Source organism: Mirounga angustirostris, unplaced genomic scaffold (assembly GCF_029215605.1).
Source record: "Mirounga angustirostris isolate CCGP_5_RB_7025 unplaced genomic scaffold, mMirAng1.0.hap1 SCAF_5, whole genome shotgun sequence".
NCBI classification, from domain to species: domain Eukaryota; kingdom Metazoa; phylum Chordata; class Mammalia; order Carnivora; family Phocidae; genus Mirounga; species Mirounga angustirostris.
Genome location: NW_026991713.1, coordinates 75,440,331 through 75,460,703, shown reverse-complemented (window position 1 = coordinate 75,460,703; position 20,373 = coordinate 75,440,331). Strand labels below are relative to the sequence as shown.

Below are 20,373 nucleotides of genomic sequence, written 5' to 3'. Positions count from 1 at the left end.
TATTAGTTTCAGGCGTACAATGTAGTGATTCAATAATTCTATACATTACTCAGTGCTCATCATGATAAGTGTACTCTTTAATCCCCTTCACTTATTACCCATCTCCCCCCATAACCCACCGCCCCTCTGATAACCATAAGTTTGTTCTCTATATTTAAGAATCTGTTGCTTGGTTTGTCTCTCTCTTTTCCCTTTGCTCATTTGTTTTGTTTCTTAAATTCCACGTATGAGTGAAATCATATGGTATTTGTCATTCTCTGACTGACTTATTTCACTTAGCATTACATTCTCTAGCTCCATCCATGTTGTTGCAAATGGCAAGATTTCATTTTTTTTTATGGCTGAATAATATCCCAGTGCGTGTGTGCGTGCACGAGCATGTATGTGTGTGTTTCACATCTTCTTTATCCATTCATCTATCAATGGACACTTGGGTTGCTTCCATAATTTGGCTATTGAAAATAATGCTGCAATATACACATAGGGGTACACAAAACTGTACCCCTGAAACAAATAATACATTATATGTTAATTAAAAAAAAGGAAGAAAAAAATAAACATAGGGGTATATATATCTTTTTGAATTAGTGTTTTTGTATTCTTTGGGTAAATACCCAGTAGTGAAATTATTGGATCATACAGTAATCTTATTTTTAACTTTTTAAGGAAACTTCATATTGTGTAAACTCCTCTTGTAAATAACCAATCGTTGTAAAGATTAAACAACTTTCTCATTCTCACTTTATAAGCTATCCTGTAATTACATGCCTCTGAGATTCTAACCACTTCTGGTTTGAAGTCTCCCTGTTTGCTAACAATTTGTTTCTCACTCAGTAAAATATTCATATCAAGTAAAACTCTCTGAATTTTATTTTGACAGTTTTTGGTGTCAGAAGTGGGATCCAAAGATGACCCCAGCTCAGCCTCAAGGCCAGTGAGTAACCAGGTGCCAACACCCATGAAGCCCATTGCACACTGCTTTCTTACCAACCATGGAATTCCAGGGTAAGTCTTTCTCAGATTCAAACTCTATTCCCTTTGTGTTGACCTTTCTGGTTTTACTAAGCAACCTTTGTTCAAGGTTTTCAGTAAGTCACGCTATTCTGTTCAAAAGAGGGGTAAATGTGTGATATTCTCTGTTTTGGAACAGCCGTTGAAAAACAGTACCCCTGATAATTAAGATTTCCTAGGGAATCTAAGGCAAAGATGGGTTCTACCTGGTCCAAAACTCAGACTAGGATCTTATGCCTTTTTGGAAAAATGGGTGAACTTTACAAAGAATAATTGGAACAGCAGTGACCATTTTGGGAAAATCCTTAACTTAGATAAAATAGCCCACCTTAGGGGCACCTTTTAAAAAAGAGGATCACAAATTACTTAAAGACAATAAATGCATTCATTAGTTGGTATGCCAAAGTGTTAAAAAGACAAAATGAGGGCGCCTGGGTGGCTCAGTTGGTTAAGCGACTGCCTTCGGCTCGGGTCATGATCCTGGAGTCCCGGGATCGAGTCCCGCATCGGGCTCCCTGTTCAGCAGGGAGTCTGCTTCTCCTTCTGACCCTCCCCCCTCATGCTCTCTCTATCTCATTCTCTCTCTCAAATAAATAAATAAAATCTAAAAAATAAATAAAAAAATAAAAAAATAAAAAAATAAAAAGACAAAATGACTCCAAAAATAGCTTCTCTAAAGAATTCTTACAGCACACAAATAAAAAAGTTGTGGTAAAAAGCTTAAATCATCTGAGCAGATAACCTTATTCTATCTGCCAGAAACACAATTTGGGTCCAGCTATTCTTTTGAGTTTTGTATTACTGTACCTGACACACAGCTAAAATTTTTAAATGAAAGCTATAAAATCTCTGTTTACAACTGTCTATATATTAATGTATATGTGTCTATGTATGTATGTATGTTATGCATATGTGATTTTCAAAAAGAGCTCTATTTAATTGGCTTAAAGAAATATAAGTACTTAAATAAGTTAAGTATTCTTAAAACTCTCAGAAATATAGAAACTAACCCAAATGCTTTTCAAGTTCATAAGACCTGGGATAATCTTCAGTGCATTTTGCAAATAGTTTAAATGTGTTGATGTAATTAAAACAGGCATGTCTTCTTAGTAGTAACATTAAACATAATGCCAATATACAATCTTTCCTACCTGGGTTTACTAGTCAAATAAGCTGATGCTGTCTTTGTTACAAAATTTGTAAGCAAGAAAAAACAAAGATGTTAGTTAGGTATTTAATATTTAATCCAAGCATAATTATTAAAAACAAATATTTTAAGATTAAATAAGATGATGTATATTCATCTAACGTAGATGAATGAAATGTAGATAATTTCCAAATAGATAATATATTGAAACATTAATTGCTAAATATATGTTTAAGTTTATTTACTTTTGGGGTGCCTGGGTGGCTCATTCGTTAAGTGTCTGCCTTCGGCTCAGGATCGAGCCCCACATCAGGCTCCCTGCTTGGCAGGAAGCCTGCTTCTCCCTCTCCCACTCCCCCTGCTTGTGTTCCCTCTCTCGCTGTGTCTCTGTCAAATAAATAAAATCTTAAAAAAAAAAAGTTTATTTACTTTTAGCAGCTTAATTTTTATAAAGAGACAAAAAATACTTGGATCTATTTTTAAACATGCCTTTTGCCACATTAAAAAAATGTACTATGAAGAAGCACATGTCTCTAAAAAATATACTTTCTTATAATTAAGTGTTCATAAATTTGCTAATCTACTACAAGATGCTGATGTATGCCAGATGTTTACAACTGCCTTCTTCCTAGTTTTCATTGGAAAATAAAGATTACTAACAGTTAAAATTTATAATCCATATATAAAAATAAGCCTACTAAAACAAGAGTAAAAGAAAACAACTATGTATACAAAGTATGAGAGGAGAATAGGACGCGTTTTTTATATGAAGAGTATGCAAAGAATATAGGATGTGTTCTTATTAAGGAAAAAAAGAGTAATCTTGTCCTAAAGTAAAATGGTTATCCCAGAATGAGAAAGAAAAAAGGAATAAAACAAAAATCTAAATGGAATCAGAAAGTTGCAGAAGGCTTGTGAAGAAATTCCATGGTCAAAGTTAGCTAAAATTAAATGGATTTATTTATAAAATTTTCCAAAACTGAGTTGAATAATACACTAATACAAAACCACAGTTTAATTTTCTCTCTGTTAAAAGGACAAAGTGTCTTAGATTGTTAGTCTGCTCTTAATCAGAGATTATGAAAGGTTTTTCTTTACCTTTTGTGTATTTTGTCTAGGAAACAAAGATTCAATGTCTTACGAAAATAATTTCCTGTGTTTCACTTTGTCTTTATCAGGTTTTTGATTGTTTAGGAAAACAATCTTTTCAATATTAAAAGAGCTAAGGTATTTTTTTTTTTTTAAGATTTTATTTATTTGACAGAGAGAGACACAGCGAGAGAGGGAACACAAGCAGTGTGAGTGGGAGAGGGATAAGCAGGCTTCCTGCGGATAGGGAGCCCAATGCGGCGCTTGATCATGACCTGAGCCCAAAGCAGATGCTTAACGACTGAGCCACCCAAGCGCCCCAGAGCTAATGTATTTTTAACAACTATGTACTTTCTATATTTGCTTGTGAAGTCTTTTTCTTACTTTGGTTGAATAGGTAACTAAGTATTATTTCACAATGACCTGTGATCCTATTTAATTAAGTGGTGTTTTGTTTTGTTTTGAGAGAGAGGAGGAGGGGGAGAGGGAGAGGGAGAATCTTAAGCAGGCTCCATGCCCAGCACAGAGCCCGATATGGGGTCAATCGCTCGACCCTGAGATCATGACCTGAGCCGAAATCAAAGAGTCGGAGGCTTAACTGACTGTGCCCCTCAGGCGCCCCTAATCAAGTGACTGAAACCTTTTGACATTTTTTACAAACTCCCCAAAATCAAATTCTAAATGAGGTCTTTTTGACTTCGAACTAACTTTGGGGTATTCCCAAGGCTCCCTGGAAGATCTGGTTTTTTTCTCTCCTTATAAAAATGGAGACATTGAATTATAAATTTCTCAAATATTAAATTGCATGGGAAACATTATCAAGTAAAGGGGATGCTTAATCTTCTTAGACTGTATTTGTATGGATATATGTTATTAATATAAGTGTTCCAGAAATTGCATAGAACTCCTAGGAATCTGATATGCCCTGATAAAATGTTATCAGTTATTTTTAAATGTTGTATGCCACAGGAATAGCCAAACTTACCTGTCAATCACATCTTTTTTTTTTTTTTACAGTGAACTCTTTAAGGCTGTTTTTAAGTCTTTTGTCATTCACAGACAGTTGTTTTACACTTAATTCTTCTATGAAAACATTTATAATCAACTACAGGCCAGAATGCTTTGTTTTCAAGGAGATTCATAGAAAAGACACTGACATATACTCTAGAAGTTTCTGATAATTTTAAGATCATACGACTTAACTAGGTAAGAATTTCTAGCATGCTATGGAGAAACTGATCCATAAAACTGCTAACCCAAGAGCAAGAAAACAAGAATTGATTACATGGGACTAAACTCATGCAGATGATTATAATTTTTATGACATTGTTTGCAACATTTTTGGTTCTTTACTGTTTTACTCTCCAAATTTAAAGAACCCCTTTTCTCCTATGAAGCCACTATGTAACTTATAACAATTTGGTAAACTTTTGTAAACAAAGATTAAACATTTATCTTTTTCTCCCTACCTGATCCCTTCAGAATTCAAAACAAAACAAAACAACAACAAAAAAACCCTTATTGAGTGTACTTATTTTCATGGCAGTATAGATATTTGCATAAATTCAACAAGAATTTATTCTTTTTGTAACAGGACACAATTGGACAAGCCCTTGGCTTGGCTTCTTGGCCTGAAGAGGTGTTTAAACATCTAATCCGAGATTTCTAATTACCAGATGGTTTTTAAGAAGCTAAGGTTGGTTTGTGGAGCCAATAAAACCCTTTGAGTTACCAAAGCTTGGACTGGAATATCATATTTGAACATATGCATAAAATCACTATTCTGCTGCACTTATATAAATAACAAGCTGAATTTAATGAGACTAAACTTGTTTTACAATTATATTGTGATTATCTTTGGTAAAAACGAAGTGACTAGGGGCACCTGGGTGGCTCAGTCGTTAAGCGTCTGCCTTCGGCTCAGGTCATGATCTCAGGTTTCTGGGATCAAGCACCGCATCGGGCTCCCTGCTCAACAGGAAGCCTGCTTCTCCCTCTCTCACTCCCCCTGCTTGTGTTCCCTCTCTCACTGTGCCTCTCTCTATCAAATAAATAAATAAAATAAAAACAAAAAACAAAAAAAAACCCACGAAGTGACTATAAGAGAGAAAAGTTATGTTTCAATAGAAAACTATAGTATACCTATTATCAGATTCTAGTCCTGTTCATTATCTTTGAGGTTTTGTTATCTATCTGTAAACTCAACTGGTCCTGAATTCTTCCAGTTTCCTCCAACACCTGGCTACAGCTTTCCAAACTAACATTTCCAATTTTCTCTCACCATTCTGACTTGGAATAAAAACTAAAATTGCCCTTTAACCCAAGCCCTACAACCTAAAGCCAGACAACTTGATATAAATCTCAGAGATATCACCACAAGAGATCATGTACAGACAACCTTAGTGCTTATTTCTATACGGGCCACCCAGTTCACCAGAACACCCAATGACATCATCAAAGTCATTCAAACTGCAAATCAGGAAAATCCAACAGATTGAAACTGCCATCCTCACTCCACTATCTAAAGATGTTTTGAGCTCAAATCTAGAAATTTTCTTGACTGGCTGCTCTTCAGACTCAGAAACTGAGTTTGTAATTTGCTCCAACGATTAATTTTTATCCTTCTTTTGTTTCCATAGAAATGCCTGTTTGGTCACACTGTATAGGGGCCCAACTTAGATGGAAGCTCTCCTATAACACTCCTGAAATAAGACATCATCATGTTTATCCTAAGTAATCATAACATGATTCAACAGTGTGAGGCACTAATATAATATTAAAAAACTTACTTTCCACCAGGTCTAAGAAGCTTTCTGTGATCCATTCCAAAAAAAGACATTAGAACTTAGAGACTTAGTTTATTGGAAAAGACACCAACAAAAGACTGCTTTTAAATCACCTCAGAGAGATCTCTTCTGCAAAATCCCTACAATTACAGCAAAAATCTATAAACTCTCTAGCCAGAGTTATATTAGATAATTGCACAGCCTTAGACACCCTAACCACTTAATAAGGAGATGCATATGCTCCAACTGGTTAAAAAAAAAATTTCCATGTTAATAAATTAGGACTAATTACCCCCAATTTAAAAGATCTTAAAGATCAGATGTCACTCTTTCATCAAATAGGTGATACTTCTTTCACTGATTTATTTAGTTGGTTAAATCTTGGCTCCTGGGAATCTCTGCTTCCAGGAATTTTTCAATCCTTGTCTGTTACTTCCCTCATAGTCATCATATTAACCTTGCTAGTTGTAGGAGTGCCAACAACACTGACTCCATCTTTGGCCCTCCATTTTGTTTTTGCTCATGCAATGACCTCCCTCAGGGCTACATGTTCCAGGCCACTTGGACGTTAATGTATGCCCTGACCAGAATGCGGGAAGGCTTACTCTGATCTTCCCTCAAGTGGCGTACAGAAGGCACACTCCAGATAACTAGGAGAGATGACTGGTGCATAAAAGGCGCCACTTCAGATAACCAGGAGAGATGACTGGTGCACAGATGGCGCCACTTTAGATAACCCCCCTTGACTGCACCACAGTGCCCCGTGCTCTATAAAAGCTGTAGCTTAAGGTTTGGACTGGGTGGAGAATAGCTGCATAGCACCTGGATCATTTATCCACTGGCTCCCCCTTGTCAGTAGGTTACACTGAATAAAGTCTGTGTAAACACTATGGAGTGGCTTGCTTCATTTTTGGCTTTCCAAGTGCCTACTTGGTGTGGAGGATATTTTACTGTACCTCCCCCACCTTCTAACACTAGTGCACTGTATCCTCTCAAGAGTTTTAAATGCCTTTCAGCAGCCACTCACACACCAAATGATATCCATCAGGATTACACAACTCAAAGAACTCAGTAATCCTACTGCCCATGCCTACAATGACTATGCAACTGTTTGTAATGGCAACTACATGACCATACGACCCAAAGACTACATCAACAGTGGTAGCGAGAGTAATAGCATATTGGCTCACACTTTCAGCTTGCTGAGGGAATGACCAAAAGGGGGTAATTTTTTAGATAAAATAAAATGGAGACCACACTTGAAAATCCCCTAAGCAGACCAAACCAGTTAGATCATATAAGTAAACATAATCTGGTTTATTTCATGAATGTAAGTGAAATTTAACAAGTTATTTCTTGTAAATCCCTCCGATAATCATAAACAAAACTTAAATCATCTCCCTAAAATAGTGTAAGACAATTACTTTTAACCAATCCCTTGCAGTTCTTTAAATTGTGGTACCAATCACTGTAATAACCAATCACTGTAAAGGTTAAACAAACCTAGTCATTCTCAGTTTATAAGCCATCTTGCAAACACATGCCTCTGGGATTCTCGTTTCTCCCTCACGAAAATAAAGCTCCTTGAAATTTCTTTTGACACTAGGCATCCTTCTAAAGACTTTACATATGTTAAATTTATTCCTCACTAGAACTCTATGAGATAGGTACCGTTGTTACACTAATTTGATAGGTCAAGAACTCAGGCACAGAGGTTAAATTACTCTCCATGGTCACACAGCTGGTGAATGGGACTGGGAGCTGAACCCTGTAATCGCAATCAAGCAATCAAGGAGCCGTGCTGCCCCGAAGAAGCAGTATCTATCCCAGGTGGAACTCTGCTGAAGGCTTCTGAGAGCCACATCTGGTGTTTTGTTTTGTTCTACCAAGGCTTTCGGCTCCCGTCAGAAACAGGCCACTGCCAGGAACTGCCTGGGCATCAAGTAGTCAAGGCTGACTGAGAGTTCGGACACCCGTCTGGGGGCGCCCACGGGGGACAGCGGGGCAAACCTGCCTAGCAGCCCACTTGACACAACTGTCCTCTAAGAGGAGACAACAAATCCGGAACTCAGAAACAGAAACACCAGCGGGGCCCTCTCCAGAGGTCCAGAGCTGGGAAGGGGCGGGGAGGGAGAGCAAGCACAGGGCTCGGCTGGGGCGGGGCGAAGGGGAGGCGGGGACCGGGTGGACTCACAGATCCAGAAGCTGACTGACCCGCCGCGAGCTAGGCATCGCGGCCGCCCAGGAGAGCCTCTTCCGTGGTCCCGGGGCCGCCCAAACGGAGCCAGAGACCGTCCGTCAACTCCTGCCCCCGCGCGACGCGTAGGCCCTCGTGACGTCACACGGCTTCTTCCGGTGACCGGGACGCAGCCACGCTCGGGACTACGGAGGGAAAGAAGAGAAGGGAGGTGATAAAATGTAGAGTAGCCCTAAACTCGGTGAGGCGCGACGGGAGTTGTAGTTCCGCCACCTCGCGGGCTCCGTTTACGGGCGGTTTCCCAGGAGTTGAAGCCCCGCGCCAGCCCAGCTGGGCACACCTCCCTCGGCGCTCTGCTTAGAAGCCGCTGCTCTTACTGCAGGGACGTGTTTGATGCTGGTCCGTGCATTTGGCGACACGTACTGGAGACTCCCTTGGAGGTGGACTCCATTAACGTGAAACGGAGCGTTTTAGAGCAACCAGGAGTGACCGCTGTTTACCGAGCATTTTCTCTGAAGCACGTACTGAGCTACGTGCTCTCAATTAACTACATTCATTTAATCCTGTGAAGTCGTGATTATTTAGCCTTATTTTACAGATGAGGACACTACATGCCAAAAAGCTCAGTAAGAATTTCATCATGGGGGGAGGGGCATCTGTTCAAATCAGAAAGGATTCTAAAGAAGGGGCACCCTTTCCCAGGTGGAATTCTTTCTCTTTGGTTATGCTGCAGAGTGCCGGCTATTTTTTAGTGTTTTTCGTTCTTCCTTGTGGATTGATTTGTTGTTTATGTGTCTGTCTTCCTTTTATAAGCTGAAAGTTGGAACCCAGTTTTGCTCTTTTCAGGATGCTGCTTATTCAGGCAATACACATTTATCAAGCACTGAAGGAGGGTAGAGAGAGTGCTGGTGCTGAGGATTCGGAAGGACAATTAAATTGTTAAATGCTAAGATGAAGTTAATGCTATGCGAGCACCCATGGAGGAGTTGGGGGAGCAGTTCAGAGAGAAAACTGTGGTCTGTTAGGGACTGCAGACAATTCAGGGTGGTGGCTACAATGGAGAGTGGTGAGAGATGAATGTAGAGCAGGAGTTGGCAAACTTTCTATGGAGGGCCAGATAGTAAAGATTGTAGAGTTTTGTGGGCCATACTGTCTTGGTCACAGCTACTCAACTTGTAGCTCAAAAAGAAGCCATAGACAATATGAATGAGTGGAGCTGTGTTCCAATAAAGTTTTCTTATTGAAGTTTGAATTTCATGTAGTTTTCATTGTCATGAAATATTCATATTTTGGTTTTTCAATCATTTAAAACTTTACGTTGCAAACTACAAAAATGAGCAGTGGGCTGGATTTGGCCGGCTGGTGGTAGGTCTGTCCTCTTCTGATCAGAAAGCTAAAATGGGGCCTAATGATCTGTGTTAAACAATTTAGGCTTTGTCTGGAGGACTTTGGGTGGAGTCATAGGTAGGTTTTAAGCAAGGACAGGGCATGCATAGGAAAAATGAGATTTAGAAAGAACTCTAGCTGTGAAGTATTCAAAGAACTGTAGAGGTCACAGGTGGAGACCAGATAGGAGTCCTTTGATGATAGCCTGAGCTAAAGTAGTAACAATGGAATGGATAAACAGATTCAAGAGGTAATAGAAGTTGAACTGATAGGATTTAGAGATTGGTGGGGGTGAGGGAAAGTGAAGAGTCAAGATGAACTTTTAGGCTTTGGGTTCGGAGAATTGGGTGGCATATGGTAGTGCCATTTATTGAGCTGAGAGGATTGCAAGAGTTTTCTGAAGAGAGAAGTATTGTTGGACATGTGGCTTTTGAGGTATCTGTGGAAAAATGTAGGCATGGAGCTATAGATCTGCAAATTGTGCTGGTTTGCTTTTAAAGAAGAGATTGAATAGCAGTGATAATGCATGCATTTACTTATTGATAACAGTAATTTAGAAGAATCCTCTGCTGTTCTGGGAGCCATTTAGACCTTGGAAGACCACGGGAGAGCTTGACAGAGCAGATAAGGGTAGGACTTCATAGTCCTTCCTTATCTGTTGAGTGCTGCACAGCTGTCCATCTGGGTCTTCCCACTGATTACTTGATTCTTCAAGGAAAATATAGGCCATTGCCCCATTATTATGAGATGTTCAGCTTTGGGTGCCAGTATTCTTCTCAGTAGTCAAAGGAAGTCATCACAACTGTTTTTTTTTTTTTTAAGAAAATTATAATGAGATAAGATGACAAAGTCCTAGTTATTTCTAGCCAATCATTTTATTTTAAAATTTTTATTTATTTTTTTAAAAGATTTTATTCATTTATTTGACAGAGAGAGGGAGAGCACAAGCAGGCAGAGGGAGAGGGAGAAGCAAGCTCCCCGCTGAGCAGAGAGCCTGACATGGGGCTTTATCCCAGGGTCCTGGGATCATGACCTGAGCGGAAGGCAGACGCTTAACCAACTGAGCCACCCAGGTACCCCTCTAGCCAATTATTTTAAAGGTCAAAGATGTGTACATGGTATCACAATTCTTAGGACTATTTTTTTTTTTCTTCAAAGATTCATTTATTTTGGAGAGAGCTAGTGGGCGGGTCAGAGGTACATAGAGTGAGAACAAATCCTTGGAGAGGTAGCTGAGAACAGCAATTGACACTGAGAAGAAACAGCCAAAGAGGTAGGGAAAAAAAACAGTGGGGTGCTACAGAAGATAATCATGACCCAAACTGTCACATGCTGAAGAGAAATCAAGTAAGATAACACCTGAAGGTGGTTTAGCCAGAAGAAGGTCATCAAGGGTCTTTGAGGTGGTGATGGAGGATGCAGTCTGATTGTAATGTCAGGAATGAATGGGAAGTAAGGAAATTAACACACAAGTAGCCCAACTCTCATTTACAATACATACTTGTTCAAATGAATTGCTGTTTCTCTTAAGACTCATATTGAGAAGGAAAGGAGATTGTAAAAGTGTATAGCTCTACTTTGTGGAAGGTAAAATGGGATAACTCAGAACTGTTATTTACGGACCTTCTAGGTGTCAAACATGCTAAATACTTAACAGGATCTCATGTAGTCATCAATCGAGTCTGAAATATGCTATCTTATAGATGAACGTGAGGTTTACCTAAATAAATAGGTCTGTCAGATTCCAAAGACCATGCTGTTTCTACTTTATTTGGGTGTTCAGGAGAGAGGTTTATGGTACATCTAAGATCATCAATATAACTTGCAAAGCCCTCTTTCAAAAAGTTATTAGATTTTTCAAGATGGTGATAGCAGAGCATTAAACCAAGGCAGGACCTTGGTTTATCAGCACCAGTGGTCCACCCATGAAGCCGGCCTTGGTGTATGCAGGACGTCCCAAGAAAATCAGTTTCAGCTAGTGACTATTCAGTAACTTGGTCAAAATAGAATTCAGAGACAAATGTGAACACCTGGCAACTTTCAAAAAAATCCAAGTACAGTTGACATATGATATATTAGTTTCAGGTGTACAGCATGGTGATTCGACAGTTACATATATTATGAAATGCTCATCAAGATAAAGTATAGTTACCATCTGTCACCATACCAAGTGATAATATTATCGACTGTATTCTCTATGCAGTACTTTTCATCCCTGTGGCTTATTTCTTTTGTAACTGCAGGTTTGTACCCCTTCATCCCCTTTACCTATTTTGCCTTTTAGGAAAACATTTTCACTCGCAGTTCAGAAGTAGTGGCTCATCCCGTAGAAGAGGACGCATTTATAGCTCTGATGATATGGCAGATATTTATAGCTCAGATATGGCAGCTGACAGTTCAGATTGGATAAGAACAAGATGTTCCTGTCTTTTTGTAAGGAAAACAGGATGTTCTTATTTTTGTGGCTTATCTCAAGAGGCAAAGCTTTCAGGATTTCCTGTTAGTCAATGCTTTTAGGAGTTTCCTGTTATTCATGGTTTATCTTGGAATGCAAGGTTATTAGGAATAAAAGTCTTTTCTGGTGCATGGTAAGTGATTTGTGGACAGTGCCAGGCTAAGGGCAAGATGTCGTGTTCCCATTCTCCCCTCTTTGCTTGCTGTACCCACTTTATTGTAGTTTCCTCTAGCTCGGAACCTCCTCCATTTCCTATCCTAGCTACCATATAAAAAAAACTTCTAGTTTTGTTTTTCTGGGTAGGTTATATAAGAATAATAAGCAACATTACTTACCTTAAATCATGCTATTTATTCCTAGCATGTTTGTGTATGTGTAGAAAAATACATAATAAATGTCTACAGATAAAATGATGAAGTATATCTTATGCAATATATGTATATGTATGTATATATATACACATACAAAATTGACCCTTGGACAAAATGGGTTTGAACTGCCAGGTCTACTTATATGGATTTTTTTTAGTACAGTACTGCAAATGTATTTCCTCTTATGATTTTCTTTCTTTCTTTCTTTTTTTAAAGATTTTATTTATTTACTTGGCAGAGAGAGAGAGACAGCGAGAGAGGTAATACAAGCAGGGGGAGTTGGAGAGGGAGAAGCAGGCTTCCCACCAAGCAGCGAGCCCGATGCGGGGCTTGATCCCAGGACCCTGGGATCATGACCTGAGCTGAAGGCAGTCGCTTAACCAACTGAGCCACCCAGGCGCCCCATCTCTTATGATTTTCTTCTCTCTAGCTTACTTTATTGTAAGAAAATAGTATAAAATATATATAACATACAAAATATGTGTTGACTTTATGTTTTGGTAAGGCTTCCTTAACAGTAGACTATTTATAATTAAGTTTTGGAGGAGTCAAAAGTTACATGTGGATTTTCGACTGTGTAGTGGTTTGGGCCCCCTACGTCAACTATGTGAGTGTGTGTGTGTAATGAATCTTGGGTCATTTATTAAGAATGTGCGTGCGTACAAGTAGATAGCAATAAATTGTTCAGATAATCTTTACATGTCATATCTCAAAATATAAGAACAGGCTATGAGTTAGGTTCTTCACTTTTAAACCATACTGCTTATATTTAGATTCAAAATAGCAATTTCTCTTCTTTTTTTAAGATTTATTTATTTATTTGAGAGAGAGAGAGTGAGAGTGCGTGTGAGTGAGCAGGGGCTTGGGGGGCAGAGGGAGAGAGACAAAGAGAATCCCAAGCAGACTCTCTGCTAAGTGTGGAGCCTGACACGGGGTGCGATCCCAGGACCCCAAGATCATGACCTGAGCCAAAATCAAGAGTCAGATGCTTAACCAACTGAGCCACCCGGGCGCCCCAGCAATTGCTCTTCTAATATTAATTTTCAGCTCAGTATAACCTATACATTATCATCTACTACTGACCCCAAATCATTTCATTTGGGTATTGTTAGTGTCCAGACTAGGTGCAAGATGGAACCACTTATGCTAAGCCCACATCAGCAAACTGGAATTTAAGTTTCTATGCTTGGCTGTTCCAGAAAAAGCGGGCCTTGGCCAACCAATCAGTGCTTGCCTGCCCAGCACAAGTCATCTGCCCTGGCTCTAAGACTCTCCTTTGCTCCATATAGGGAAGTAATCCTGCTTTAACCAATCAGCAGATGCGAGTATAACTTCCTTGTTCCTTCTCACTTTGGTCTGTAAACATTTCTTGCCTTGTATGGCTCTTTAGAGCTCTTTTCTATCTGCTAGACGAGATGTTGCTCCATTTATGAATTGCTGAATAAAACCTACTAGATCAGTAAATTGTGGAAAATTTTCTGTTAACAGCATCAAGGATAATTGTGAACACTTATAGAGTAGTTAGAATAATACCTTGCACACAGTGAGTATCTTACAACTTCTAACTCATTTAACTGTTAAAGAAACCCTCACTGATAGATATTTTTACTGTTATCATACCCATTTTCCAGACAAGGAAACTGAGGCCCAAAGATACTAAGAAACATGCCCAAGTTCATGTGGCTAGTCAGTGGTAGAGCTGGGATTTGAAGCCAAACAGTTAGGCTGCAGAGCTGGGTTCTTAAACAATACTATTTGGTTGCCCCTACAACGTTTAAAATAAAAACTCTTGATAGTTCTTGATAATCATAAAATACAGTTATCGGAGATTTAAAACTAAAGGATATCTTAGCTATGATTTATTCCAACATCTTAATTTTGCAGTTTAGGCAACTGTGTTTCAGAAAAGTTCACTGATTTCTCAAGATTTCTGAGCAAAGATGGGACTAGAATATATTTACCAATCCCATGTCCAGTATATTTTCTAAACCTAATCTTTAGGTTATAACTCTGAAGGGGGCTGAAGACAAACAGAATAAAGAGAAGCCAAATGAGTGACTATTATCCTACTATGTGTGGGTTATTTCCAAGTGGGAATGTCCTTAATTCGTTTCAATGTGAAAATAACACATGTTCTTTTTATTTAATTTCTTTTTATATCTCATATCATGTCTTACTCCAAATTGGAAAAAACAGTGCCCATGCTCATGAATTCTTGTGCATTGTTAAAATTTTCCATTGATTAAACCCTTGGTTTAATTTGAGGCATAAAATGTATGACTCAGGATTGTTGCATGAAATAGCTGGGCAAGTTCAAACAGGTTAGGCAAGGAGATATTAATAAAGAGGCTGTTTATAAAGGTGTGGGCAGAATTACAGGAAAGCAGGGGTAAGGGTGGTTTAATACCCTTAGACTAGCAATAGCAGGAAGCCCTTACCTCTCCTAGTCCTGAAAGCTGGGAAGGGAACAGTTACCAAAACCAGGAGAGAGTGGCCGTAGGTGAGGCCACCTAGAAGGAGCTATGGCTTTTGGGTCAGTAAAGGAACATAGTCCACCTGTGGCAACCCAGCTGGGAGGGATCCTGGAAGAATAAATATTCTAAACCCATTCTCCATCCCTTTTTGATTTCCTGGTGCCTCTGCTTAGAGTTTCAACCCACCCAGAAGTTAGAGGTAAAGAAATCCCAGTTTGTGCAGTCCATAAAAATCAGCCTCTTAAAGCCCAAAGTAGAGAAGGATAGAGTGGAAAATAACCAATTCATAAGCCACTGGTTTTTAGATAAAATAATTAAATATCATGAACATTTTGAAAATTAATAAGAGTAATAACTCAGCGGGGTGCCTGGGTGGCTCAGTTGTTAAGCGTCTGCCTTCGGCTCAGGTCATGATCTCAGGGTCCTGGGATCGAGCCTCTCATTGGGCTCCCTGCTCTGCAGGAGACCTGTTTCTCCCTCTCCCACTCCCCCTGCTTGTGTTCCCTCTTTCGCTCTCTGTCAAATAAATAAAATCTTAAAAAAAAAAAAGAGTAATAACTCAGTCTGAGCCAAAGTAGTAATTATTATAGTTTTATAACTGAGAGGGATGGCAATTGTGGTCTTTCATCAAGATTCTGAGAGTCTGAGCAATGACAGCTTAAGCCCTGTCTTTTTCTAGTTAGCTTCATTGGTTATTTTTATTTTTATAAAGTTACGCAATTCCTAACTCACATTTATTAGTCATGTGCAGTGGAATCAAATGCCTGGCATTCCCATTGGATAGACTTTAAAAATCCATTAATAACAGTTATTCAAATAAGTATTTAATGCCTATTACGTGCCAGACAGGATATATCAATAAATAAACATGTCCTCTTGGAGTTTACATTTTAGTGTGAGAGCGAGAAAACAAGCATACAAACAAATATGTGGAGATAAGGACTATAAGAACAAGATAGGATGGTGGACAAAGGGGTACTAAGGAGAAAGGGAGAAGGAGGCGGAGAGACAAAGAGAGGGATTAGTTTTGCTCTGGTGGTCAAGGAAGACATCTTTAAGGCTGTAGCATTTTTGCTCAGACTTGTTAAAAGATAAACAATTTTAAGTTTATTCGAGCAAAAATTGATTGGAATTAGGTGCTGCGAAACCAAATGTAGCTATGATCACTGAGCCAACAGAATTCAGGGGAAAGACTTATATACACCAAGTGCAGAAGCAGAGAAAGGAAAGTACTTGATTGGCCATATATTGAAGTCTAGTTGGCTTTTTGTGATTGGTTATCCTTAGCGTTTTGATATTGGAACCTTGAGCCATTTATAGGCTTAGATTTTGGTTTGCACATGTTGGCCACTATAGCATTAGAGCTACCTCAATCTAATGGCCTCCTTGTTTAATTAATTTAACAGACTTGAAGCATAAAAGGAGCTAACCACACAGAGATCTGGAGATGGAAGAGAAAGGCTCTGAAGCAGACAATGTGCTTGCTAAAGTTGGAAGGACGGAAGGAGCAGGTGGAAGGAGCCCCAGGGAAAGAGAAGAACTGTGGTGGTAGTAAGCAGCATGTGCATTCATAGGACCTTCATGGCTGGGACTCTGAAGATTTTAATCCTGGGTTGCTGTCATGGTGGTGATGAGTCTCAGAACCTGAGACTCTTAAATCTCAGAACCATGGAGCCTGCATGTGGCTAAGAGCTTGGGCTCTACCCTCAGAGTCTGAACCCTTATTTTTGCCTAAGGTGAGTATAATATTGTGATTTATAATAATAATAAAAATATATATTTGGTATATATGTTTGTGATTTATAATAATACAATACATATATACATATATAGATAAAATATGTGATTTATAATAAAATACATATATACACACACACACACACACGTGTGTGTATATATATATGGTCTTCATCTTGCTTCTGGTACAGAGCTCTTAAAACTCTTAGAATTTCCTAAGAGCAATGGGAGCAGCTTTTGTTTGTTATAGTATTTGGTCTTTTCTCCTTCGTTCCTGAAATAGCTCCAGAGCCTTAAAAGTGAAAGGAATATGTCATGTTATTCATAACAAGCCCCTTTCAACCACACCTGAATTTATGTTAATGCAGTGACTTTTGGAAAGCCCGTAAGGATGGGGGCTAGTTGCCAGGGGAACTAACCTGATTAGAAGGTTGGAACTTTCAATGCCACCCTCCATCTCGGGAGGGGAGAAGGGCTGGAGGTTAAATCAATCACCAATGGCCAGTGATTTAGCCAATTATGCCTGCATATGAAACCTCCATAAAAACTCAAAAGAACAGGTTTGGAGAGCTTCTGGATTGGTGAACACATGGAGATTTGGGGAGGGTGGTGTACCCAGAGAGAACATGGAAGCTCCATGCTCCTTCTCCCAAAACTTACCCTATGCGTTTCTTACATCTGGCTATTCTGAGTTATATTCTTTTATGATAAATTGGTAATCTAGTAAGTAAAATGTTTTCCTGAGTTCTGTGAGCTGCTCTACCAAAGTAATTGAACCCAAGAGGGGGTTCATGGGAATTTCCTTCTTTTTTTTTTTTTTAAAGATTTTATTTATTTATTTGAGACAGAGAATGAGAGAGAGAGAGAGCACATGAGAGGGGGGAGGGTCAGAGGGAGAAGCAGGCTTCCCACTGAGCAGGGAGCCCGATGCGGGACTCCATCCCGGGACTCCAGGATCATGACCTGAGCCGAAGGCAGTCGCTTAACCGACTGAGCCACCCAGGCGCTAGGGAATTTCCATTTTAGAGCCAGTAGGTCAGAAGCATAGGTGACAACCTGGACTTGTGATTGGCATCAGATGTGAGTGTGGGAGGGGATTTGTGAGCCTTTAACCTGTGGGATCTGGTGCTGTCTCCAGGTAGATAGTGTCAGAACCGAGTTAAATTGTAGGACACCCAGCTGGTGCTGCAGAATTGCCTGATGTGTAGATAACCCAGACATCTGGTGTCAGAAATGAAGTAGTGTACAGATGGTCCCCAACTTAAAATGGTTCAATTTATGATTTTTCGACATTATGGTGGTGTGAAAGCAATATGCATTCAGTAGAAACTGTACCTCAAGTTTTGAATTTTGTTCTTTTCCCGGGCTAGCAGTATGTGACACCATCTCTTTTGTGATGCTGGAAAGTGGCGATGGGCCACAGCTCCCAGTCAGCCCACGATTACAAAGGTAAACAACTGATAAACTTACAACCAGCCATTCTGTTTTTCACTTTCAGCACAGTGTTCAATAAATTACATAGATATTCAACACTTTATTATAGAATAGGCTTTGTGTTAGATGATTTTGCCCATCTATAGGCTAACGTAAGGGTTCTGGGCATGTTTAAGGCAGGCTCGGCCAAGCTATGATGTTCGGTAAGTTAGGTGTATTAAATGCATCTTCGACTCATGACATTTTCAATCACCATAGCTTTGTCAGGATGTAATCCCATAATAAGTTGAGGAAGTTATATAGCAGTGGAATATTGAGAGTAGAGGAGAAACACATGGAAGTGAGCTTTCCTTGGACTGAGTCACTTAACTCTTCGGTAATTAAATTTCTTCACTTGTAAAATAAGGGTAGTAATACAGTATCTTATCCAAAATCCACGAGGACAATGTGTCTGAGAATTTCTAAATTTCAGGGTCTTAGAATGCTATCATGATGTGAATACCAGATACCATGAGACACCCCCATGGGGCTCTAGGGCAAATCAAACATTAATATTTCTGCATTGAAAATATTATGGTGGACAGACTCTTAAAGTGGTCCCACAATTCCCACTTCCTAGTGTTCACTCCCTTATGTGATCCTGTCCCTTCAAGTATGGGCAAGACTTGTGCTTGCTTCTAACTGAAAATTTGGTAAAGATAATAGGATGTCTGTGATTATATGCACATGATTATGTGATTATGTCACATACGATTGTAGTATCCATCTTGCTGGAGTCTCAGTCTTTCTTCCTCCTACCCTTCATTCTTGCTGGCTTTGAGGAAGCAAATGACCGTGGTAGGGGATGCCACACAGCAATGAATATGGATGGGCAGCCTCTAAGAGCTGAGGGCAGCCTCTGGCTGACAGGCAGCAAACAAAACAAAACACACACACACAAAAACAAAAACCGAACTGAAGCCCTCAGTCCTATCACCTCAAGGAACTGAATTCTGCCAATAATATGAGTGAGCTTGGAAGTGGATCTTTCCCCATTTGAACCCAGGGGAGACTGCAGCCCCAGCTAACACCTTGATCGAAGCCTTGTGAGACCCTAAGCAGAGGACCTGGTTTGGACTTAGAGATAGGGACGCCTGGGTGGCTCAGATGCCTTCAGCTCAGGTCATGATCCCAGGGTCCTGGGAAACAATGAATCATGGAACACTACATCAAAAACTAATGATGTAATGTGTGGTGACTAACATGACATAATAAAAGAAAATAAAATAAAAAACATTATAAGTAATCTAAAGAGCCTCACATCTGTTCAAGACAAATTTTGCCACCAGAAGCATTTGGGCAGCAAATACAGGAAAAGACTGTTGGTTTTCAGTCTTTTGGGCTTCCAAATTAAGATAAGGAATTGTAGACTTGTATCATATAACCTTATAAGGTTGCTGGGGGATGGAAAAAAATACTTTGTGTTAAGGGGTTTGGAATAGGATTTAGCATATAGGAAGTACTCCATAACTATTGGCCATAATTATGATTAGAATCAGAGCTCCTGGGGCAGGTCAGCCTCTCTGCTGCTATTCTTTGCAAGTTACTTCTCAGTTTCCCTATCTCTAACAGGAGGGCCTCTCAGAGGACCCCAGAGTTGGGGGAATAACTCCTGTTTATTGAGTCCCTATTCTGGGGAGACTTGGGCTGGGTCTCAGTGAGCTGTAATGTGAACTGCTTCTGAGTGAAAGGCGTATGGTCTACTTGTGGCCTTACTGCTGAAGAGGTGCACAACCCTAGGGAAGTGGCTTCTTGCTGAGTCTTAATTTCTTGATCTGTCAGATGGGGCTGGCTGATCCCTCCCACCTCATTATGTGAGAGGAGAGGTATGACAAGTGTACCCATTCTAGACTGAAGGATTATTTTAGTTTTTAATGTCATTTGAGGGGAAGAACATATGCAAGGATCTGCCTGATCTTTCCTTATATACACGAAGAAAATGCTCCCAACCCTAATACTAAATAAACCCCACCTCCACCCCACACAGAAAACAGAGGAGTGGCTCCTTGTCTTTTGCCTGGTCTTCTGTGCAGTTGGAGTGAGGACTGCAGGTTTCCACCTGCCCCACCACCATACCCACCCTCTGCATCTCTTATTTCTTATGCAATAATGACCTGTGTCATTACTCATTACCCAGCTCCCTCACTAGACTATAGGTTCATGAGGGCAGCCCAGTGCCCTGCATGCACCTCAATAAACATGGAATCAACGAAAACAGGAAGAGGAGTAAAGAGATTATTACTAGGT

At 39.7% G+C, this 20,373-nt stretch overlaps 1 protein-coding gene across 3 annotated transcripts in view; it reads right to left on the bottom strand.

The window, feature by feature from the left end:
- The window catches only part of AMN1 (antagonist of mitotic exit network 1 homolog), a 52,656-nt gene extending 44,249 nt beyond the window's left edge, over positions 1 to 8,407 (bottom strand). For 2 of the 3 annotated variants that reach the window (XM_045873664.3, XM_064591427.1), the window contains exon 1: positions 8,228 to 8,407. In XM_045873664.3, coding sequence (XP_045729620.1) covers positions 8,228 to 8,265 — 38 coding nt within the window. In that variant the 5' untranslated portion in view covers positions 8,266 to 8,407. The remainder of the gene's footprint in view (positions 1 to 8,227) is intronic. The other variant, XM_064591428.1, reaches the window with a different exon arrangement.
- Positions 8,408 to 20,373: the final 11,966 nt, after the last annotated feature.